Source organism: Chrysemys picta, chromosome 1, assembly GCF_011386835.1.
Source record: "Chrysemys picta bellii isolate R12L10 chromosome 1, ASM1138683v2, whole genome shotgun sequence".
In the NCBI taxonomy this organism is placed as follows: Eukaryota; Metazoa; Chordata; order Testudines; family Emydidae; genus Chrysemys; species Chrysemys picta.
Window position 1 is genome coordinate 82,146,752 of NC_088791.1, and position 25,884 is coordinate 82,172,635.

A 25,884-nucleotide genomic window follows, 5' to 3' on the forward strand; every position below is an offset into this window, starting at 1 on the left:
CAAAATATCACAACAGTGTATTAAAACCTGTTTAAACACATGGGGTGAAATCCTGGCCTCGCTGAAGTCAAGAGATGTTTTGCAATTGACCTCAATAGAGCCAGGATTTAAGCTTTGGGCCCAACCTTGCAAGCCCCAAAGGCCCAGCTCCTCAAAGGTTTTTAGGTGGCTAATTCTGGTTCCAGGGTTGCAACTTGGACTGTGGGACCTCTGAGCCTTCTGTCCCACCAACCTGGGGTATCCCTCACACTGTGATGCCATTGGCAAGCTACAAAACTCTGGTACATACTACGCTTACACAGACATCCACAGGCAGGGACACATCTGACTGAGTTCCATGAATGCTTCTCCCAGCTACTCATGAACCAATAATAGAAAGGCTCCAGCCAATTCCCTCCAGCTTTCCAGCCTTACACCCCCAGCATATATTGTCTTTCCCTGGTCAGAAGCCTGGCCAGTGTAAGTTCATTACCCAGACTGCCCCTCCCCTGATGTGGAGAGGACAAACACTAGTCTTTGTAACCTGGGCTGAGATTTCCCAAACACTTCAACCAAAATACACTGTTTTAAGTAAAATATAAAACAAATGTATTAACTACAGAAAGATAGATTTTCAGTGATTATAAGTAGTAAGAGTAAAGATCAAAGTTCAGAGGGGTAGCCGTGTTAGTCTGAATCTGTAAAAAGCAACAGAGGGTCCTGTGGCACCTTTAAGACTAACAGAAGTATTGGGAGCATAAGCTTTCGTGGGTAAGAACCTCACTTCTTCAGATGCAAGACTTCTTGCATCTGAAGAAGTGAGGTTCTTACCCACGAAAGCTTATGCTCCCAATACTTCTGTTAGGCTTGGTCTACACTACCCCCCCTAATTCGAACTAAGGTACGCAACTTCAGCTACGTGAATAACGTAGCTGAAGTTCGAAGTACCTTATTTCGAATTAGTTCAAACTTACCTTGGTCCACACTCGGCAGGCAGGCTCCCCCGTCGACTCCGCGGTACTCCTCTCGGCGAGCTGGAGTACCGCAGTCGACGGCGAGCACTTCCGGGTTCGACTTATCGCGTCCAGACTAGACGCGATAAGTCGAACCCAGAAGTTCGATTTCCAGCCGTCGAACTTGCCGGTAAGTGTAGCCAAGGCCTTTGTCTTAAAGGTGCCACAGGACCCTCTGTTGCTTTTTAAAGATCAAAGTTGGTTACCTAAGAAATAAAATAAATTCACAGTGAGTGCTACAAACTAAACAGGGTTTGAATAAAGCAGTGTCTTACCCTGACAGATGGTACAAAGAGGTCACAGATCTTCAGTACACACACTGGAACTCTCCTCCAGCCTGGGACCATACTCCCCAATTCAAAGTCTTTGTCCTCCAGATGTGTTTCCAGGTGTTGAGTGTGGCAGGAATGAGGCCAAGTGATGATGTCACTTCCCCTCTTCTATAGTTTCTTCCAGTTTGCTGAAAAGATGTTTGCTTGTGATGTAAAGGTCTGCCCACATCGGTCAAGCAGTCTCCATTATATATGCCCTCTCCATGAGAAATCTCCATTGTATACAGTTCCTGGGATAGTGGATTCTCTTTAATGGGCTGTCAGCACGACTGGCTACTCCACATTCGTACCTGAAAGGCTGGTTGTGGATGTTCCCAACCTCACAGCATATTTCAGTAACACACACGTAACAAAACTTCATAACTTCCCATACAATGATAGCACATACAATCCAATAGGATATTAATATTCAATAGATCAAGACTTTTAAAATGATGCCTCACAAGGCATACTTTGTACAAAACATATCATAATTATATGACAGTGATGAATATGGGGGTTCCAGGGTGTTGCTTTGAGGTACAGAGTGCCACAAACTCCCACTGAAATCACTGGGAGTTAGCCAGCTAAACACCTTTAAGGGTCTAGGCCAGAGTCCTTCTACTTCCACTGCAGTCTAGCACTGTTAAAGGCATTCAACATCTCTCAAGCTTGTTGTCAACCATGGGGATAATTGATATTTTGTATTTTTCAGGAGATCTTGAAGGTAAAGTAAAATGGCTGGACAATTTTCAGAAATTTAGGCAGCTGCAAGAGGTTATAATTTGGCCTCCACTTTGGGATCGTGACAAAAAGTTCTCTCTCCCAGAGGTAAGCAGTGTATTCACCACTATTTAAATGTTAGCCTGAGCACTTTTTCTGTGAAGAAAATTTTCATATAGTTCCTACATTTGCCCAACCTTAGTGTTGTGGTCTAAAGATGATAATCATCTCTGTATTCTAACTAATGTAGATGTACATTATTATTATTTTTATATTCTGGTAGTATGTAGATGCCCCAATCAAGAGTAGGCTCCATCGTGCTAAGCACTGGGCAGACACATGTGCACAGATGTTGTTAGCCTTGAAAAACTTAACCTCTTTGTGCTTAGCTTTACTCACACAAGTAGTTCAGGGCTGGAGAGAAGGACTGTTCCCTGCTGCTGCATCTCTGGCAGTAACCAGAGTCCTCCTTTCCCCTTCTGAAGCTCAGGGTCTGTCTTTTGGGAGGTGGAAAGGGTTTCTACTGCACTTGGCTCTAAGGATGGAATGTCACCTGGCCCAACAATCTATGGGAGATCCACGCTGCTTACTCCAGGGAGCTGAAGCAGTATCCCAACCCAAGAATCGTATAGGATTGATACAAATCTTACTTATTATTATTCCTTTATTAGCTGGTTGAGGTAAAACCATGCAAAATTATTCACCTTCCCCACTTCCCAGGATGAAACTAAGAAATTCACAGGTTAGCATTTGAATAATATAAAAATATGAATTTTCCATGAGAATGGGTTCTGCTTTCTGCTGAGGTGACCCATTGACCTCCCCTTGCCTTTGAAGCCTGCCATTAAGTAACATTATGGTACAGTTGCTAAGTGGGGCTCACCTTGATGTTCAGTGCTGTTAAATTCACTAAATTCACTCTAAAGAAGATGATCCCAGTTTGAATTTTCAAAGAATTAAATTTGTTTAATCCATAGTATTGCTGAAAAAACCCTGGCCATGCTAAGTTTGATATAAACCTGCACATCCTACAAATACGAAGAGTATTTCTCAGACTCCTTAACAACTGGTCAATTTCCAGTTCCAGGTCAAATTTGTATGATTCTCTTTTCTATTTTTTCTTCCAAGTGTCTGAAACATATTTTAAGAGAAAACATGAGTGAAAACATCTTGTCTTCCTCAAACAGACAGCTTCTTCATGAAGGGAGGTTAACTCTTGCAGGTAAATGCCATTTTATTCATGTGCCAGCATTACAGCACCATATTCTGCATGGTCAATACAGCACGGATCTGTGCCCCACTGATTAATTAGAAATGTGGATCAAAGAAAAACAAATATGCAACATGTTATACAGCGAGTGAGAAATAGCTAAACTGCCAAGAGGAGAATAATCTGTGTGATTGGTTATTGTTACATCTGGATGGCCAACCTGCTAAATGCTGAAGGAATCAGCTTGACTGGCCAATGTCCAAATTTCAGAGCTGGTTTTTTATTGTGATATTCAGGATTGTGGCTCAGGGAACACAGAGGAAGTTGAGACTGATTTGTAAAAAGGCGTCCTTGTTATTGTGTAATTGATCTAGGTATCTAAGCAGTTCTAATGCATCTATCACTTTACTAGTATCTAGGTGCCATACGTAAGATTAAGGAAAGAATTAAAAAAACATTTTTTTCATCCCTCCTAAATTATAAACAATTTTTCTAAGGGATTAGCCTTGGTGGATGTCTTCAAGGAGGAAGGTGTTACCACACTAGATTGTGCCCGCTGCTAGCGAGGAAAAGCTTATTGAAACGGGGGACTCTTGAGACTATCCCACCAGTGACATGATCTTGCCCAGCTGCAGTATATTACAGCATTGGAACATGTCCTTCACGTCAATCCCAGCAGCATCACATTGTGTTGCTGTGGCACAACATAACACAACGTCGTATCTCTGCAGCACAAGCATCATGTTGTAAAGACGTGCAGGTTTGTCTCATTGGATGAATAAGTCAACATCCCTATCTGAGCATGCTCATCCCTACCTGAGTGTGAGGTAGAGACTGGGCAGCGTCAGCATCCCTGTCCTTATCCAAGTGCAAGGAAGACGGAGCACAGAAGAGGCACTGAGAACAGCACACTGGGGTGGGATAAAGGACTCAGTGGTGGTTTAGGCATGAGAAAAACATCTTCAGTTTAAAATTCCCTGATTAGTGCAGCCGGGCACTGAGGCAAAGAGAATAAGGTGTAGAAGTTGTGATTCACCTTTCTCCTACCCTCACAACTATCATTAAACTGGGGATGAGGGGACCAGACCAAGATTTCTCCTTCCCCCACAGACACAGGCCAGTAACAGGGAGATGAAAATGTAAGGTGGTAGAACAGGTGTAATGGTTGGGGCATAAGAATTAATACAATTCTTTTTTAACTTACAAAAATTCATTGCTATTGTTTGGGAGGGTTTGGCGGAAGGGGGCAGAGCACAAGTTTTTTTAATCCAGCTCTTCCTCTCATGCCCAAACTTTCAGCCAGCAACCCTCATCACCTGAGCTGTCCACTGTGATGAGATTAAGTACTGGTACTTATCAAGGATCTACATTTCTTGCAGGAAGAAATTTACATTGAAGACAGATAGGATGGCATGTCCCTAAATCTTGCAGAAATAAATTTGCAAGCTTAACTTCTTTTAGCTAACATAAGCAATCTGAGAGAGTGCGTGGTTTGGCAATATTTCTTGATCTTTTCATTTTCAAGATGAAAATGAATAAACATAATTCTAACCAGGCTGAGATGCTGAAAATGGGAAAGTATCTCCTAAAGACACAGATTTAAAAACACACACAGTCTGATACTGAGGTGTGCTGTGTGTCTCCAAGCCCAGTGTCAACACCCTGAGGTGCCCAGCATTTTTACTCTGAGATAATTCTCTCGAAACTGAGTTGTTTCTTATTACACCTTGAAACCAAAAGGAAAATGAGTAAAATGTTGATCATAGCTTCCATCCTAAGAAACAGGTTTACTTCACTGGACATTCCATGACTAAAATGTCTCCTCCTACCATTTTAAAATAGTGTAATCAAAACCTTATGTTAAAGCAGTATTGGGAATCAGAAGCAAACAGACAAGGGCCCAGAAATCCCGACTGGAGCCTGCCACACCATCTCAGCATAATGCACCACATATGAATATTAGGGATGGTATGTGGAAGAAGCAGTTCTTAGTAGCTGGCTCACAGCTCTGGGACTCATGGCTGAAAGTCAGGCTGGCCACAAACCTCACCACCTTCAAAATGAAAACCTCAATTCCCAGCAGCAAATGGATTCAAAGGATCAATTATCCTTATGTTGTTATAAGTAGAAGAAATACTTGCTCAAGCTCACAATACCTTCCCCCACCAGCACAAAATCAAAGGAAACATATTAGGTGCAGCCACTGTAGAAATTGTAAGACAATGATGGGCAAAAGTACCTAGCACAAATTGAATAAAACATAACAGATTAGCTACTGTACATAGATTAGACAGACTACTGGATAGAGTTTACAATAAAAAATGTACATCAGTATAATCCAGGTAACACTATGTGATCAAATATATACCACTGCTAAGCATGAAGGAGCTATGACAAAAATTATACAAGAGCTTGAATATGATACTTGGGCCTTAAGAGGGCCAAGGAAAGTAAGTTTTAAACAAATAAGATGGGGAGTCTCATGTTACTTGGTGGTGTACTGTTTGTAGTATCCTGAATCCCTGGTGAGATAAAGGGGGATTCTCATTGTAGCTCCCACAGCCTTCCAGCCAGCCCAATTAACCAATGTGCACTCGGTTCACTTGCACAGAGCCCCCATCTCAGGGGCAACCTGACCACCCAGAGGAAAAACAACACACACACAAAAACCCCGGGGCCAGGAAGCAGCGGGGTGTGGCATTGTAGAGGGGGAAGGGCCCCGCCTGCACGCTGTGTCAAGAGCCAGTGCAGGACAGGAGCCACTGTGGGGTAAGTGCAGGATGGGCACCCTGCAATTATTCCCCCTGCAGGCCTCCCACTTAAGTTAGGGGGCTCCCCAAAATCTTTAATCCAGCCCTGCTTCCTACAAGTGGCTAGTCCATGACATCGTTAACCTCTAGTAGCTATTGGTGTTGCCTCCTGAAATAAACCAAGTAGTTTCCAAACTAAAACATTTCAGAACAAGCACTCAATGAACTATTTTCCCATTCTCCAGATTGCCTGTAAGTGAAAGTTCTGGCTGTCCCAGTCTGACCTGTAACACTGAGAATAGAAATGCATTTTGAGAGATTGTTCATTTCAAGACAAACATTCTGAGTATGGAATTTCCCAACGGCACCACACCTTCTGAAGTTAACATTTTATTTAATGCTGGCCCTGGAGTACTCCTATCTTGGGTATCAGAAGTAACAGGCGGGGTGAAGACACCAGATATAAAAGGCTTATGAGTGGCCAGTGATAGCATGAAAGGGTATGAACTGGAGTCAATACAGCTAAGCGTTATACAATAAGAATATTGCTGGTAAGAGAGAACAGGGACAGACAAGAGGAAAAGGCGGGAAAGGATAAGGTCTGCAGAAGAGAAAGGAAGTGATTCTGGAAGAGACTAGAGTAGCGAGACAGGACCATGCAAGAAATAAAAATAAACAACAGCAGGTTGGAAATCTGTAGAGGGAGCCCCAATGATAGACTGAGGTGCAAGCTCCACCCTCTGGGCATTCGATCCAACAGACCCCCAGAGCTCTAAATGGTTTGCCACATTCCAGGATCCTGGGGTTTCCCTATTTCCCTTTGAAACCATCACCTTTGCTTCTGATGCATGATCACTCATTGTTTATACTACCAGAACACCTAGAAGCCCCGATCAGGACTGGGGCCTCCACCTTGAAGACTTCAATACATACTTATAAAAAATAACTTCCTCTTAAAAGACTTTTGTTTCACTATTTCTTCTCTTACCGCCAAGGTAGTGATGGAAGTTGAGTCCACTCTACGTTGTGTAGTTACTGAAGGACCTTTATAATGCCATCAACATGAAAATCTGAGCTGTATCATGTAGGCACAATGGGGTGAGACTTTGTACAACTATTTTTAAGGAATCCAGATGAACACTGGAATTTGCCCTCATTATGTGTCTGCAGTTGCCATAGGGTTAATATTCCCTGGTGACCCATAAGTGAGTTGTTTGGTCGACAGCATGCTGCTCTTTGTAGCTGTGTTCAAAGATATATGATCTGAGTTATTTTGGCAATGAGAAACTGCTGGTCTTTTATGATAATGTGGCTGCAATGTGCCACAATTATGAATGGCCAAAATGACAAAGCAGAATGCCTTTCAAGTCTGGAGTGTGTGAGAACACAAAAGAGACAATGAGTGGTGGAGTGCCACATTTGGAGGTCTGCTTAAAACGTGCTTAAGATCTGCTTTAGAATAGAAATTGCAGTTCCTCAAAACAATCATGCTACTGTTTTGTTTTTCTCCTCAGAAAGTACAAGGATCCTTGATGTCTACCTCTTTCTATTCAATGATTTCCTATTAATTACCAAAACTAAACGTAACAAAAAGGTAACAATGGGCAGAAACAGTCACACTTACTGTATGTGTTTTTTGCAGCCTGGAAAATATTTATGCAAGTATATTGGAAGAATTATTTTAAAGAGAAAAATGCAAGTGGAATAATGTATATGAAGGATAGTAATATATTTTTTAATATAAATAGCAAAGAGTAAATCACACCACAGTAGTTCTTCAGGGCAATTTAAATGACAGGAGATGTGTATAAAGGTGTGATGTTATAGGGCTGATATGGTGTCCAAGGTGTGTATTATTGGACATTTCTTTAATTCCTTTACCGTTCCCCCAGTTCCCATACCCAACATACTGGATCTCTAAAGCCAACGACATCTTCTGAAGTGTGCTGGGCACTTTAATGGTACATATCAATCCTATAAAATGGCAGTCTTTTGTGTAAAGAAATCAGAACCTTTGGGAGCTAAAGGGGAAAAGCAGAGAGAAACAGTGAAAATGTTAGCCTCGTGGAAAGAATAGCAACATACTCAGAAGCTCTAGGTTCTATTTCTGCCATTGCCCTTGCCAGGCATAAAATGGGAGCAAGGATACTTCCTTTGTAAGGCACTTTGAGGTCTGCTGATGAAATGCACTATATAAAAGCTAGGTATTATTAATTATTCACCACCGAACAGGCATTTGAGGCTCCAGTGTCTTTGAGTACAAAGTCAGTTAAATTTATGAAGATCATGTAATGACTTAGCAAAGGTGACATGCTGTAATGCAATAGATGATTGCAGGAGACACTGTCTGAATTAGACGTGGTTTTAAACAGACAGCAGTTGTCACATTTTATAGGTTTTGAAAGAGCACAGGTTAGAGTCTATGTCAGCAACACCATGACAGTCACATTCCCAGTCATGTGGTTCTCAACAGGGGTATGTGTACCCCTGGGGGTACGCAGCAGTCTTCCAGGGGGTACATCAACTCTTCTAGATATTTGCCTAGTTTTACTATGGGCTACATAAAAAGCACTAGCAGTCAGTATAAACTAAAACTTCACACAGACAAAATAAGAAAGCAATTGTTCAATAATAGTGTGCTGTGACATTTTGATGTCTGATTTTGTAAGCTTGTAGTTTAAGTGAGGTGAAATTTGGGGTACGCAAGACAAATCAGACCCCCGAAAGGTGCACAGTAGTCTGGAAAGGGTGAGAACCACTGCTCTGAACCACACATGCAGGCCCCCATAGGAGGGTTTGCCCTGTGTATGCGTGAATCATGTTTCAGAGGCGCTGCATCACCTGTGTGGCCCTTTGCAAATCCCTCATTACAGGCGTCAGTACCGAGCCACCCCTATGGACTGCACAGGGTTCTACACTTGGCGTATTTTCTAGCAGCGATAAACCCACAAGTGTGAAGAGAAGAGTAACCTGTGTTAAATAAGGCATTTGAAAAAAACTAGTATGGTTTGTTTTGAGCACTTGGACTTGGCTTTGATTTTTAATATGCAGGTTCGCTGCATACTTTGGAGGTTGTTCAGACGGTAACAGAAACACGTTTTATTTTGAGGCTTAGTATATACATGAACAACAAGGAGTCCGGTGGCACCTTAAAGCCTAAAAGATTTATTTGGGCATAAGCTTTTGTGAGTAAAAAAACCTCACTTCTTCAGGTGCATGGAGTGAAAGACTTTCATCTGAAGAAGTGGTTTTTTACCCACGAAAGCTTATGCCCAAATAAATCTTTTAGTCTTTAAGGTGCCACCGGACTCCTTGTTGTTTTTGTGGATACAGACTAACACGGCTACCCCCTGATACTTGCAGGGGCGGTTCTATGTTTTTTGCCGCCCCAAGCACGGCAGTCAGGTGGCCTTCAGTGGCATGCCTGCGGGCGGTCTGCTAGTCACGCGGATTCTGCAGCGTTTCTGCGGGTGATCTGCCGGTCCCGCGCCTTCGGCATACCCGCTGCCGAATTGCCGCCAAAGCCGCGGGACCGGCAGATCTCCTGCAGGCATGCCACCGAAGGCTGCCTGAGTGCCGCCCTCACGGCGACCGGCACGCGGCCCCCCGCGGCTTCCCGCCCCAGGCACGCGCTTGCTGCGCTGGTGTCTGGAGCCACCCCTGGATACTTGAGTATATACATGAGGCCTCTAAGCACATTCTGTGGGGAAAACAAGTTGTGAGAGATGTATAGTGGCTAGAGTTTGAAAACATACAGAGGAGTTTGGTGACTATATAATCAAGTGCTTTTCCTTTCCATTTTCAGAAATACGGGGGCTCAGACATTGGTTTAATTCCTGTATGCCCTTCCTTTTCTCCTGAGCTGCAGTCTTTGGTAAAAGATGGTGGTTCTTGTACAGTCCTGGACCAGCCCATTCCACTAGACAGACTGACACTCAAAAATATTGATCCATTCCATGTGACAGGTATGTTTAATGCATTTCGTATATTTTGTAAGGCAGCTTTCTATGTACAGTGTATACATAGAGCCCCTGGTCTTTGCACCACATGCACCCGCCCACTCACCTCCCTCTTGCCCCAGCATCGAATGGCTCCTAAGGGAGGCCTGTCACCAGAGAGTTCCCATGAGAATCACTTGCCTCCTGAATCATGGGAGTAGGGAGTGGGAGGAGTTCCAAGGATGACAGCGGAAGCCATGCAAGTCACGGGAGCCTAGCTATTGTAATTTGTGTTGCTTTTCCCTGTGGCTTTGGAGAGAAGGAGAATCCTATAGAGAGTGGCCACTTTCTCCCAGGGCTATGGAGCCCTATAAAGTGACCCTAGAGTTTTGGGAGGGGAGTTTACCACCTTTAATGCTCGCTTCAGTTTAGAGCCTCCTAGAGCCCAATGCTGAGTTATAGAAATAACACAGGGCCATCTGTTAAAAATGTTTCGATCCCGCATTCAAGTCAAGTTAACTATCAAAATCCTACTGCTTGTCCACTGAGCAATCTAGCCCCCCAAATCCACAGATATTAAAAACAAACCTGAAACCCACAGAATTTATGCTAGCCTGGAAGTTCATCCATCCTGACTCATCGGCATTCTGCACCACTGCCAAGCCAGGCAGCAAAGAGAACAATCACAACTAACCAGGAGATAAAAGCACTAGCGTCAGAATTAAAAAACAGTGGCTCCTTAAACCTGCTGCAGACACTGTCTGTCTCTGTGTGTGCGTCTAAATGCATCTCCCTACCAACACAGTCTAAATCCAGCAAACAAATGGCCTGTGACTTGCACTGCAGGCAGTAGGTGAAGGTAAGGGCAACATCTGCCTCTCTGATCTTCAATGTGCTAGTTTGGGCATACATAGATTCTTATTGCTCAAGAAACCTCTTGGGCATGTAATATGAGAAATCCAATGAGCTGGACTATTGCAATGTAATAAAATGTTTGCCAGTATACAGCACTTCAGCTGTCCAGCTAGTGCTCTATCAGATCACATGTAAAAGCTGCAGCAGATCTGGAACCACATCATCAAAGTGTTGAGCTGTATGTCTCCCCCCCCCCCCAGCCTACATCCCCCCTTCAGTCCATCAGTTAATGTAGCCTTAATGCCCCACTTGTTGACTTCTGCCATTCCTGTCTCTGTGCGATTTCCATGCTGCCCACTGTGCATGGGACACCTCTATATCCTGGGACACCTGGTCTCCACTTCCTTCCCATTCAGATCCTTCCTAAAAATCACAATGCCCACAAACCCTAATCATCCCAGAACACCTCTCTATCACCATGTCACACTGCAGAAAATAGTCATTCAGAATAACTCATTAAACTGTAACTTAACTCCCTCTCTGGTCTCTTAGTGCATCCTGTCTGCTCTGAGTCTGTGTTTTAGAGTGGCACCCCCCCCCGACCCCCAGGGAAGGGACTGACTTCATTTTTGTGTCTGGTACAAATGCTGGACACATCACTGGTACTTAACAATAATAAATAATAATAATGAGGATAATGCTATCACATGACATATGTAGTGGCTTCTGATCTGAGCAGAAGACCTTAAGCATAAAGGTTCCTTCACATGCTAAATTAGTTATGAGTTCATAGTAGTGCTAAGTAACAACATCAAACAGGAGGAGAGGCACAGGCAGTAGAGAGCTCCTCCCTGTGAACATAGGTAGGCAGCCTACTTTCTTGTAAAAGGCACCAAGGGTTAGAACTGAATCACTCAGTCTCCAGTGTTGGTGTTACAGCATAATTTCATCCTGGGGGCTCAGTTTAAATGAAGAATTTCATTCTTAGAGAGACAAGGTGGGTGAGAGAATATCTTTTATTGGACCAACTTTTGTTGATGAGAGAGACAAGCTTTTGAGCTACACTGAGCTTGTCTTCAGGTCTGGGAAAGGTGCTCCAAGCATCACAGCTAAAAGCAAAGTGGGACAGATTTCCTAGATCTGAAAGAGTGCTCTATGTAAGCTCAAAACTTGTCTCTCTCACCAACAGAAGTTGGTCCAATAAAAGATATTACCTCACCCACCTTTTCTTTCTAATAACCTGGGACCAACACGACTGGATGAGTTAGTTGGGAATTGCTCCTGCTTTGAGCAGGGGGTTGGACTAGATGACCTCCTGAGGTCCCTTCCAACCCTGATATTCTATGATTCTATGATTCTATTCTATGATTCTACAACAATACTGAATTTCATTCTTGTAATTTATTGGCAGGACTTTGTAGTTAATATTCTGACTTAGATCCAAAATTCAGTTATTAATGTATCATTAAGTTTCTCCCCACAAGTGGCTGACTTCCAGGTCAACAGTTAAACATGGCCTGGGAGGATCTTGAGTTGGGGAAAAAAGGCAAATCTTCTTTGGGGGCCAGGAGGACTTGCACTACCCCAATCCTGGACAATCCATGGTAGCTCATGGGGCTTTACATTCACAGCCTCTAATTAAATATATACAAAAAAAAACCCTACACCCTTTCATAGTGTTCTGCAAAACATCTGCCTTGTGTACCATCGTGCATCCAAATATTGTCAATCTGGCCACATTAAGAGTCAATTGCAACTCCCAGGGCAGGGCCACCAAAAGTGACTTTAAAGTCCTTATTCAGACCTGGTAGTTTACGAGATTTGTGAGCAATTTTTTCATGGGCTTTTTCCAGTGGTAGCCATATGGGCTGGCATTACACCAAACTCAGCAGTAGGATCTCTGGGACTAGTGCAAGGACAAGTAGATAGGAGAAGATATGAGCTACTGTAACCCACACACCTCTTGGGTGTGGAGCTCTGTCCCCTCTAGTGGCACCAAGACCACTTAGGCTAGGTCTACACTGGGGCGGGGGGGTCGACCTAAGATACGCAACTTCAACTACTCGAATAGCGTAGCTGAAGTCGGCGTATCTTAGGTGGATGTAGCTGGTCGTGAGGACAGCGGCGAGTCGACCAGTGCCGCTCCCCCATCGACTCCGCTTCCGCCTATTGCGAGCTGGAGTTCCGGAGTCGATGGCAGAGCGATCGGGGATCGATTTTATCGCGTCTACACTAGACGCAATAAATCAATCCCCGATAGATCGATCACTACCCACTGTTCCGGCGGGTAGTATAGACGTACCCTTAGACATTAATGAGTCTGCTCTATAGCCTTAGGTAAGGGGCAGATGGCTTTTAGCTCATGCAGTAGAGGCTCATGTATTTAGCTCCCGAGGTTCCAGGTTCGATCTCACCCACCAACGACTGGGGTCTGTCAGTGTTACACTACCCCATCAAATGTTTTCTAAAAGCCAGTTGTGGGGACTGAAGCCTGTGAGGATCCATTTGGGAACTTTGCAGCAGTGGGTGATTCCACTGCCTATGATCTGGGATATGATGTGACAGAGCCCACCCCCGAGACTCCCTCAGGGTCTGGCAGTGGGATTTTTAGAGTTAAGTAACTGGCTAGTGCTGGTGTCAGAGTGCAAAACATTTATAACATCAGCAGATTCCTTCTGGCATTAAGGAATGGCCTGTGCTCAGCACTAGCATTAGCAGAGGCATTTTTATATAATTTCCTAATGATTTGAGAAAATATTTTCTGTGCCTAATAAGGTTATTAAGTGGTTCCCCACTTAGATTTTGATGTCTAGGCCCCACTGAAGTGGATGCAGTAGGGGAGTTCCCAGCTGCTAGAGAAGAGTTTCTGCAAGGCTGAACTAACAGCAGCAGCACAGCGGATTCCATTGTGAGAGTTGTACCCTCTGCAACAGAAAAAGGAGACATGGGAGGCGGGGTTTGAGAGCTGGGTATTTTTTAAAGAGAAATCTTAGAATATACAGAATATTGCCGCCACACCTAAAAGTAGCAGGATTCAAAATTTCCCCTCAGTTTATTCGTCTGCAATGTTATGGGAGCTCATGGGGACAATTTGGCTGCAAGTTTTAATGAGATATTTACAATCACTCCCATTAAAGCTGTCTCCGCAGTGATCCGAGAGGAGCAGACGCTGTGCCTCTCATGCTGCATGGAAGAATATTTAATGGGGATTTAACGAATTCTGCTAAAACACTGAGCCTAATCCAGAAGCAATTTTCAATCCAGTGCTGCTTTATTTTCACATTTTCTCCTACCCTCAAGCCTACCAGTGCACACACTGCTTGTTACAGATTGTGTCCGGAGCAGCTTTTCTTTGTATTGCAATAGTGCCAAGGACCACAGTCCTAGTCCAGGGCCCCATTGCGTTAGCTGCTGTGCAAACACAGAAAAAGCTGCCCATGCCCCAAAGAGTTTACAGTTCACACTGCAGCCATCTGTGATCTGACCCTGATTTAAAAAAAAATAATCCATTGGCTGGGTTTCTTTCTTTAAACAATGAACAGAGAATGGAAATTTTCAGCCCAAAAGATAAATGTCCTAGAAAGTTGTGAGCTTGTGAAAACAGAATGGAAGTGATGGAAATTTATGTGCAGCCTGCAGGATAGAGTTCGCTGCTGGTAACTTTCGAGTGTTTAATATTTTGAGAAATGCTCTCAGAGCTGTATTTTTATTGGGTTATGCTGACCGGCAGTGGTCAAATTAATCATAGCTGGAAGCTTGATTTTTAATCTGATAAATATAGCACATCTGTCACATTACTGAAGGCAGGTCCTATCCTGGAAAGAAATCCAGCTGACTGCAGAAATAGTCCATTGCAATAGTAAGAAAGTACCCTTCAGAGCAGAATTCTATCAGCAGACAAGAGCTGTATAATTACACACACTAATTCTAGCCTCAAGCCTGCCACATATCAGTCCAATGATGAGACGTCTTACCCTCATAATGCTAGGAAGCCTGTCCTAAAGGCAAAGCTATACTCAAACACCAGGGCCATGTACTAGAGATATAAGAGTAATAGTGGAAATCTGTCTTTGAAGGTACATAAGGAGCAACGTGCCTTTTAACATCTCTGCTCGGAATTTAAACTTTGCAATTCCTTATGATCTCTCTCTGTTGAGAATCCTATGCCTGTAAGCTGGAAGGATCCTTCCTTACAGACACAGATATGCTGCTCCAGTAAAGATTACTAATCTTTACTGCTGTGAAGTGTAGATTCTCTGTCATTGATGTTATTGAGAGTCTCTTACGGTGACTGGCACTTTGATGAGAGGCATTTTATAAGAGCAAATACTACATAAAAGCACACAGCTCCAAAGCAAATGGTGTGAACTAAATGGTTCTCAAAAAGGTACCTTAAATACAGCAAATTTAGAGATGATTGGCGTGTCTTGGCAGCCTGACCTCTGCATTGCCCTCTGGGATATATGCTTTTAAAAGCTAACCTCAGGCCAGGGGCATCATTTGCAGGGAGGTGATCCCACCCCGCACTCTCAGATTGAATTTTGCTCTGTCCTCCCAGCAGTACTAAATATAAAATAAATGGGCCAGGTTCTGATCTCACTCATTAATGGAAGCAGGGAATAAAAACAATTAATGATATCAGAATTGGGCCCACTTCAAGGCTCAGTGTTGCAATGTTACCCCAGCACATACCCCAGGAGGGAGAAAGGGTGTAATAGGGAAACTGCAGCCCAAAATGCAAGGCACCAGGGAAAGTCCCCATAACAACTTCTCAGATCTAAGTATTTGGGATGAAATCCTGGCTCCATTGAAGTCAGAGGGGATTGTGCAGTGTGGGCCATTTGGGTAGAGAAATGTCTGGTGTACACACCACTGAAAACAGGAACAAAACCAAGCACAGCTGTGCTCTGCATTGAAATCCCAGATGATTCAGCACATGCTTTGCTGGACAGAGATGGGATTAGAGACACGCTTAAAGATAAACCCATGCCCAAGAGTTCTATTGAATTAGGGCCACTTGCAGTCCCATCTTGGAATTGAAATCATCCTTCAGCATTAGAGGCAGTGCTGCATCTGTGTGAAGTAATGTCTGCAAGGAATTTACTACATAACAGCAATAAATCAACGATGTCTATGATCTCAACACCCCCGTGAATTTCCAATGTGAAAAAGAATAGAGCATCTGACAAAGAGTTATGTCACCTGAGAGCACTTAAGGATACGTCTACCGCATTTTGGAGCAAGCCTCCCAGGCCAGTCGATAGACTCACATGAATAAGCTAAAAATAGCTGTGTAGTCAGCACTTTGAAGTTGAGGCTCGGGCTCTGAACCTTTGGGGTGGGGGATGGGCTTCCTAGCCTGTGCTCCAGACCAAGCTGCAACTTCCAAACACCATCTACATAGCTAGTTTTAGAGTGAGTCCCGCTAATCCAGGTCTACTGACTCAGGGTGGGAGGCTCACTCCAAAATGCTGTGTAGACAACCCCTTATTTACTGCATAGCGACATTGCTTGGAACACCAACCTTTAAAACCTTTCCATTTTGCTTTTCCTTTTTACAAGGTCTAAGTTACTTTCTTACTTCAATTATAATTGATTCCACTCTGTTTTGATGGAAAATCTTAAGGAAACGTACGAAAGCTCTTCACCCCACTTTGGCCCCTTTATGCCAGGTCAAAGGGCCAGGGTAGCATAAAGGGTCTCTCAAAGCCCCATTAACTGATTAGAGGAAGATTTGCCCAGAGCAGGCACTGCAGAAGACAACCACAAGACTATCTTTCAGAGGATCCTATCATAAGCCTTGATGTCAGGAGCATGCTGGGGGCCAGACCACAACATGGAGTGCTGTGGAGATTCCAGGCAGTGCTGAAGCCTAAGAGGTGTTATCTGCATGATCCCTAAAGAGGGGCACCAGCTTATTTGTGTTCATTGGAGAGGGGTGACACTCCTATCTGTACCTGGAAAAGCATTTGGCATTATCAGTTTGAATAGGATGAAAACTGCCATTGCCAAAGTACAAGGGGGGGAGGGATAGCTCAGTGGTTTGAGCATTGGCCTGCTAAACCCAGGGTTGTGAGTTCAATCCTTGAGGGGGCCACTTAGGGATCTGGGGCAAAATCAGTACTTGGTCCTGCTAGTGAAGGCAGGGGGCTGGACTCGATGACCTTTCAGGGTTCCTTCCAGTTCTAGGAGATGGGATATCTCCATTACTTAGGAAGAACATCAGGGATTTCAACCCACTGGGTGGTGTTCAGACCAGGTTTCCGCCTTCCCAAAACTTATTGAGAAGGGCTTAGAATACCAGCAGAAGGAGGTTTTTAATTTAATTGAATTTATAAAACTGTTTGATAAAGAATCTGTCTAGAAGATCCTGAAACTCTGTGGAATTTCAGCAAACATGTGTAACCCTTCTACCAGGTGGAGCCAGCAGCAACCAGGGCCAGGTTCAATATCTAGGGGTTCCTTTCCATCGATACAAAACAGAACTGGCTCGAGTCCCCACCCAGTAACCTGGGAAAATTACATACCATCCCTGGGGCAATACTTCCCCACTCGCAAGCAGAGTCCAAGTGTAGAAAATAAACTTTTAATAAGAGGAGGAATTAACTCGGAGTTAATTTGGGAAAACACCACAAATAGGGTTCATAAACATAAACCATGAATAAAAGGCCCATCCCCAAGTAAGTTGGGCAGTGTCCTTTTCCCTTCAGGGTCTTAAGTCCATCAACCCAAAAGTCCCTTTCACATGCCCGACCCTTCTCTGCACCCCACTCACAGTTGTTGTCCTTGGTCAGTGCAGACCCAGAGTTCAGAGGTGCATCTGCAGAGTTCACCTCCCACCCTGGGTGGGGGGTAAAGAGGCATCTTACTCGCTCTGCTGGCTGCTCACCGGCCACCTGCTCACTGCTCTTGCCGCGCCCCTTCACCATCCACCCACCTGGCTGCTCATTGCGCCTCTCTGCCACCGCCCTGCTGGCCACTCGTCACACGTCTCCACCAGCCACCCTGCTGGCCACTCATCACGCATCTCCACCGCCGCCCTGCTGGTCACTCATTCACCAGCTGTCTGTCAGTCACCTTCTGCCTCTGCTGTGACGTCTGCACATCAGTGTCTCAGTGATTTTCAGCTCTTTTGCAGGCTGGGCAGAAACACTGCCCCCTCAAGTGATTTCAGCTCTCATGATTTTAGCTCTCAGCAGGGCAGAAACACAGTCCTACCACAAGTGGTTTCAGCTCTGATTGAACAATTAAAATAACAAGAGAGGCTTCTAATGAAGCCTATTTAGCTCTATTCTTTGAAAGGGGGGAAGAACAGATTAAGCCAGTCTGGAGAGGACCCTGGGGGGGGATGGGAAGGGGGGTTGTGCAGCCTCCTGACCAGGACACCGGGACTCCTATCCCCACCCCTCTTACTTTCACAGGGCTCTGACATTCAAGCCCCTGCTTAATGAGGTTCTTTCAACTGAGGGCACCCCCCCACTCATTTGGGACAGGTTACGCACAGTCCTGCTTTCCTGTATTCCTACAATAATTACAACATTGGTAACCATATTTCACTACCCCTGCATTCAGTACTAAGGTGACTTGTACCCAACACCAGCCACAGTTGATCCTTTGACACAGCTGTATCTGATGAACATGTAAACAGAGAAGGAGCAAACTGTATTTACATAACACACCCATAGTCTCTTCCCCTCCCAGCTAGCTGTCAGGGAGGCATTCATTCAGCCCCTGTTTTCACATATTTAATTGGATAAAAGCTTTGTATGATGAGTGTGCCTGCTGTGTCAGGACACAGAATGGAGACACTGATTGTTACTGGTGGTGCAAGACAAAGTTGCATACTCTCCCCACTTCTCTTCTGTATTGTCACGGACTTTGTGATGAGAAGAGCAATGGCTGCTGCCCAGATCACTGGTGTTATTTGGGCAAGAGATAAGCTGAAAGACCTAGATTTTGCAGATGATACAGTCGTGTTGGATACCAATTTGGATGGAATGAAAAGACTCTTTATGAGCAAAAAAACAGAAGCTGCCAAAATGGGACTTATCAGTACACAGAAGATTAAGATCATGGAGATAGGGAGAATGCTGCCAACACTGGTTGATATGTGATTGATGGAAAAGAGTAAGAAAGAATTAAGGACTTCAGCCTTCTTGGAAGTACAATATTGCTAATGGTCAGCTCGCTAAAGAAGTGAAGGAAGAATCAGCAAAGCCAGTGGATTATTTTCCCATTTGTCAAATATCTGGAAGAGTAAGAAGATACATCTACACACTAAAATGAGATTGTATAATGCTATTGTCCTCCCACACAATTGTACACCTTGGAAACGTGGCAGATGGTGGAAAGGTACAAGAGAAAGCTGAATGAATTTCAGCAGTGCTTTTTAAGAAGAAACTTCATCAGCACACTGGGGACTGAATAATCAGACAGAGATGGTTACAGTGGTTCAGCCAGGTCATCAGGCTATCTCATGGCAGAAGGACAAGATGCATCTTAGGTTGGCTTCCACTGGCGGGAAGAGAAGCCATGCAGGACAAAGAATGACCTATCGCAGGATGATCAAAAAGGAAGTTGTCTCCACTATGGCAACATCTGATGGAGTCAAACTTCTTGCTCTGGACAGATAGCAGTGGGAAAAATGGGTTGCCTTATGTGACACTAGGCACAGGAGACTCTAAGTCTAAGTAAGGAGTCTATAGGGCAGCCATAACTCACACAGGCTGTTTAAGTTACACCTGGGACCTCTCCAGCCACGGGAGCATCCCAGTGTCAGGATGGTGCACAGGTGGTTTAAAGCCACCATGGACCCACCCCTTTCCCCTGGGCTGCAAGTTCTTTGCTTTATCTCTTGGGCTCAGCACAGAATCTCCCCAAGTATTTTCAATACAGCCCATAGCATGTCTCTTTAGAGCATTTCCCCCCTGAACAAGACTCAAAAGCAGCTAATTGCAGAACCAACTTTTTGAAATTATTTGAGGCTATTTTTTTCATAACATAAAATTCAAACTGCCAGCATGTGTTTCCCTAATAAGCAATCAGAAAAGCTGATTTTCCAAGGAGACACAAAGATATGATTGATATATAGTGAATCAATCTGATGGGATTTTGATAAGGTGACTTACCTTGTGTGTGTTCTTTCATTTGCTTTGTTTTGTTTTATAGTCCTTGGGCTGCAAAATGCTTTTGTAATACAACATGAAAATAGATATCAACAGTGCATCGGAGTCTTCTTACTACAAGCACAAACAGAGACGGTCAAAGTAAGTCCTGTATTTTACAAGACCTTTTTAAAATTACATGTATCGAAGGAAAGATCTCTCCTAAAGAGAATTTTACTTAAGCAACTATATCTGACAGAAATATGACCTGATTTACTCTCTTCCCTAAACAAATCTTCCACTGTTATAGAGTTTGTAATTACAGTACTCATGTACTGATTTTAAGTGAGGACCTCCAGCAGGTCACATACTAGCTTTTCAAATTCTGACTTATTAAAGTTCAATTCCTGCATAACAGAAATCAAGAAACTGAGCCATTCCCAAAAACTAAAACAATTTTTATGTAATAATTTTAAGACATTAAAACTTTGACATTGTCAATCTAATTATCCCACACCACACTTTGAAAATGTGTATTATAATTTTTGCATATATATTATTATATACATTTATAAAACTATTGTAATTTCATACCAGTGGGTATGGTATGAAAACGTATCTGTCTCCAAGAAAGTGAGTTTGATTCCAAGAGTATGTAAATTCCCCTTCATCTGCACACCATCCTGAATTTTGAGTAATAGACCGGTGCATTTTATTATTTATTTGCAGCATCTAAATGTGGGCTAGACATTTCATGGAACATAACAGATTAGTTCTATAAGTTGTATTTCATTCATTAGCACCTGGAAGAACAAAATGAGACTTTCAAATAACACTAATTCTTAAAAATACAGAACATGGTAGACGATGTGCCCCGGCCCCCAGGGCAAGGCAATAAATATACCCTTTCTACTTCTAAGTCACTGGCTCACATCTGAAATAGGTTCTGAAAATAGTTACAATCTTGCTACAATACTTTGCCCTCCAACATTGGCAGTGTTCCAGTTTACTTCCATCTTCTCCCAGTCCTGCAATATACGATTGAGCACTAAAATCCTGATATTAAACAGCATCTGCATTATAGGTTAATAATAATGCAACGACACATTGTCTTTCAGTTCCACATTATTGTAAAAAGCTATATCGCATTGGACAGTATTTTGGGGGCCTACATGAAATGAGCTGGCCTCATTTTGCACTTCACAATCAGCACAATTTTCGACTAGTTCAGCCAAGGGGCCCTGATGTTTCCAGCTGGTGTTGTGGGTCTAAGAATAAAAACACTGTCTGCGATCCTCTGACAACTTTGTAGATCAGGATCTTGAAGTAGATGGGGCACTTCAAAAAGAGCCAGTACATTGCATGGAGCACCAATGATATGTTCTCATTGACTTGTCCTATTCAGAAAAGGCTACTGCATCCTGAAGCAGCTGAGAACAGCTCTTAGATTTACTGGATTTTGCGGGATGTTCCATATTACAGCTAAATCAGGCTCCCTGTACCACTGCATAGCACAGTCAAACAACATTCAGCAGACATATGAGAGCGTGAGAGATAAGTTAATTGAAAAATTGCACAAAGTCACTTTGGCAAAGCTAGGAGTAGAATCCAAGTCTCTAATATGGCAGATCTAAGTCTCATTCACACAGCTGTACAGCCCATCAGAAAGGCTCTGCCCAGTCTATTTGGTTGGCTTTTCTGACCCATACCACGAGATCACACCCTTCCTCCTAGAGCTAGGAATTGAGCCCAAGAATCCTGAACCCAACATTTCACTATTGCGTAGAACACAGCTGTATCACTGTGACGGGGTGTACCAGGGCCCTCTGTTGGAGACTTTGTGGCCCTGCCACACCCTGCTTGTGGAAAAGGAGCAGTGAAGGTGGGTCCTCCAGGTCTGCCTAGAGAGACTGCAGGGAAGCGGCCAGAGTGAAGCCGGCACAGTTAAAAGGAGCTGCAGGGCTGAGCAGGTCAGTTTCTGGCAGGACCAGTGGCGTAAGGAAGGTGTCTCTTGCTGGTGCTCACGTGAGAACCAAAAGACAGGTTCTGGTGGCACTGGCATTCCGTAAGGAAGGAAGGGAGTTGAGAACTTCAGCCCTGAGGTAAGGGTGAAGAGGAAGGGGTTATGTGGGAAATGGCTCAAGGAACGGCAATAGCAAAAGAGTTAAAGGAAGCAGCACACATGGTTGCTATTTGTTGGGGCCCTGGGTTGTGACCTGGCGGAGTGGCCAAAGGCCCGAGAAGGGGACAAGTTTCATGTAAAAGCCCAAGCACAAAGCTAGAATTTAAAGGGTTCAAGGACATGACTGATGACTCTGTAGAGCACCAACCCTTTGTTGAACTCTGTCACCCGCAGAAGGGGACTGACCTTGAAGGAGTAACCTGGCTGGAAAGCTGGGTCAAGAAGCACTGATAAGGCAAAGAGTCTCCAGGGAGACAGCCCTGTGGGCACTGCTCCATACCAGGGCAGAGATGGGCCTAAAGCTAGCCCAGAAGGGCTGAGAACTAAGCCCAGTTACAGGGCTTCAGATACCAACCAGTGCTCAATGATAGGCCCTGTTGGACTTATTTTTTTACCCCAGAAAGAGTTTATTTGTTTGTTCACATATTGATTGTGTGTGACCTGGCCAGAGGGCTGGGCCATTGAAGATTAACAAGCTGTCAGGGGACGCTGGGAGCAGAGAGAGAGAGAGAAAGAGAGTGCAGGTTCGCACCTGACAGGAGGCGTTCATGAGAGGTGTCTCCTGGCACGATCACCCACTCCAAAGTACGTCTGTCACCCTCCTCCCCCACTCTGGCTGCTCCACAGACAAGATAACCATTACTCCCTTAGATGAAAAGTTAGAGAGAGGTCTGTGCTAGAAACAGAAAAGATCCAGTATTCAAAGATTATTCATGACTTATATGTGGATTCCTTAGAGTTGCACATGACTGCAGTTGTTTTTCTATCTTTCTATTTTTAAAACAGGTTTATTTAATTCATTCAGTGAGAAAACATCCTTAAAAACAGTTTTTTTGCCCCTAATGTCTTCCCTGAATACAGTGCTACACTATTCTGGAGATGATGACGCAGTCATGGTTAGCTCTGTATCTGATAGGACACAGGAGCTCAGCTATTAGCCTCCTGGCCATTTAGGTGGGAAGAGACATTTCTGAGTATTACTTTTCATTTGGTGTCCTGGAGCAGTGAGGAGTTCATTAGGTCCCTGAGACTCTCACCATCTGCACCACCAATGCTCTCCATTATGGAACTTCAGAGCACTGCTCTCTTCCCAACCAGCAACACTTCTGTGCTGCCCAGACTGAGTTTTAGCCAGGTGATTTTCACCTAGGTGTTTCTCTCACAAGGCTCTGCGACCCGAGGAAGTGATCTGCTTTTGAGGATAAGAGAATGTAGATCTGGAGGCCATAAATATACTCGTAGCACTGAAGGCCACAGGGGTTTACTTCTTCTAGAGGTCTGACACATATATCATATAGGAAGGAAGATGAGATCGAACCTTGGACACCACATAGAAGAGCTCTCTGAGAGGAGCAGCAGCTACCTGTAACGACCCTCTGTGATCCAACAAAAAAATTGGTGCTATCTTAGTATGTCTGTCAATGCTCATCGGATGTCATGAGCACACAAGCAGTATCTCGTGACCAACTGCTCTGACAGCTGACTGATCTAAGGCCATGTCTACACTAGAGACCTTACAGGGGCACAGCTGTACCACTGCAGCTGTGTTGCTGTAAGGTCTCCAGTGTAGCTACTTTATGCCAGCAGGAGAGAGCTCTTCCGCTGGCATAATTAAATCACCCCCAACGAGTGGCAGCAGCTATATCAGCGGGAGAGCATCTCCCATCGACATAGCGTTGTCCACACCAGCGCTTTAGTCGGTGTAACTTAGGTCTCTCCGGGATGTTTTTTTCACACCCCTGAGTGACATACATTTTACTAACACAAGTGCTAGGATAGACAGAGTAACAGTATTAACAAGGAAGACTGTCTGTTGCCCAAGACACCATCCACAGATATGACCAGTGTCATCTCTGCACTACCGCGCAGTTAGAAGCCCAGCTGGGAATATTACACCATGGCTTCTCAATCATGTTTTCTATGGGAAAGCTAGAGACTGCATGGTAGTTGAACTGAACTTGTATTGTGGTTCAATTTTGTTCTGCCCTTTATCTGCTTGATATTGTAATCTATGCTCCACTCTTTGCACATGTAGGCTAATCAACAGTGAAAAGTTCCTATTTTTGGATTGTAGAAAAGTTATTCGTGTTACTAAACAAAACCCGGGCCCTGATTCTCCACTGTGTGAATACTTGAGTGAATGGCCTTGGAATAAATGGGGATAGCAGGGGGCCTACTCCGGCATAAGGTCTGTAACAGACCTTACTCCAATGAAGAATCATGAGTTTTGAAGCTCCACCTCTTACCCATGTTCCTCCTCAGATGATGGGAGTGAGGAGATGGCTGGTGCAGGAGGCGGCAGAGAGTTTCGCTATCCACAGAGATCTTGGTTGTTTTAAGGCCACTTTGCACAGCTTATGCAGCGTAATATGCCCTGAGCCAGACTGGAGAATCTGGATCCCAGGTTTATGGAACAATTTATGAACATAAATCAATCTTCTCTTCTAGAAGTAAGCTTGGAGAAGGTGCCCCATCAAACACTGTACAATGTATTTTTATAGATTCAAGACACTAAAGTTCAGGTATTTTAGTTATTAAAACTTTTTTAGGTCCTCAGGGTTTATCAAGCATTATTTTTCCTCTTACAGAAAACATGGATGTCAGAGATAGAAACTGCGGTCTCCAATTATGCCAACAGACACGAAACTCAGAAAAGCTCCTTTTTCTGTTTGCCATCTGAATCCTCTGAAATTTAATTGTGTAAATGCAAAATTGACAGATCCATTTTGAAGCCAGTTTACATGGTGGTAGCAAAATGATTTCTTTTAACAATCCTTGTTAGTTTCTGGTAACAATGGCCCTATGACCTGACTGGTTGGGGGCTGGGCATGGTGCATCTTGGCCAAAATGGAGCTAGAAATAAAACAGACAAGGTGGGATAGTGAGCTCAGTGGAACAACTTAATCATTCTTGGGTGCCCTCTAGCTTCTCTCAGAGGAAGGCTCTGGCCCAGAGGCAGGCAAACTTTTTGGCCTGAGGGCCGTATCGGGTTTCGGAAATTGTATGGAGGGCCAGGTAAAGGAGGCTGTGCCTCCCCAAACAGCCAGGCGTGGCCCGGCCCCCACCCCCATCTAACCCCCCCCCCCCCCGCTTCTTGCCCCCTGACAGCCCCTCCCCAGGACTCCTGCTCCCATCTACCCGCCCCCTCCCACTCCCTGTCCCTTGACCACCCCTGGAACCCCCGCCCCTGACTGTCCCCAGCCGCCCCATCCAACCCCTCCTCTCATTCCTGACTGCCCCCACCGGACCCCTGCCCCCATTCAACCCCCCGTTCCCCACCCTCTGACTGCCCTAATCCCTATCCACACCCCTGCCCCCTGACCATCACCCCAAACTCCCCTCCCCTCTATCCAACCTCCCCTGCTCCCTGCCCCCTTACCATGCTGCCTGGAGCACTGGTGGCTGGCGGCGCTACAGCCGCGTTGCCCAGAGCACCAGGACAGGCAGCTGCGTCACCCGGCTGGAGCCAGCCTTGCCACAGTGCAGCTCATAGCACCGGGTCAGGCAGCAGCTTTGCAGCTGTGCTGCCCCAGGAACTCACAGCCCTGCTACCCAGAGCATTGCGCCAGCAGCACAGTGAGCTGAGGTTGCAGAAGAGGGGGATCAGCGGGGGAGGAGCCGGGGGCTAGCGTCCTGGGGCAGGAGCTCCGGGGCCGGGCAGGAGGGTCCCGCGGGCCGCCGTAGTTTGCCCACCTCTGCTCTAGCCACAGGGGTGTGCTGCCTTGCTGCTGTTATTCCACTGATAGCAGAGGAGGGGAAATTATCTTGGAAAATGTGAGTCCAGGTGGGAGGAAAGGCAAGGACGATTATTTTCTGAGT

At 44.7% G+C, this 25,884-nt stretch overlaps 1 protein-coding gene across 1 annotated transcript in view; it reads left to right on the forward strand.

Annotated features, from left to right (window-relative positions):
- Positions 1-25,684, forward strand: part of PLEKHG7 (pleckstrin homology and RhoGEF domain containing G7) — a 46,457-nt gene extending 20,773 nt beyond the window's left edge. Inside the window, exons 9-14 of the mRNA XM_065560502.1 lie at positions 2,019-2,134; positions 3,155-3,248; positions 7,501-7,580; positions 9,792-9,951; positions 19,948-20,045; positions 24,654-25,684. Of these exons, the coding sequence (XP_065416574.1) occupies positions 2,019-2,134; positions 3,155-3,248; positions 7,501-7,580; positions 9,792-9,951; positions 19,948-20,045; positions 24,654-24,761 (656 nt within the window). The 3' untranslated portion in view covers positions 24,762-25,684. The remainder of the gene's footprint in view (positions 1-2,018; positions 2,135-3,154; positions 3,249-7,500; positions 7,581-9,791; positions 9,952-19,947; positions 20,046-24,653) is intronic.
- Positions 25,685-25,884: the final 200 nt, after the last annotated feature.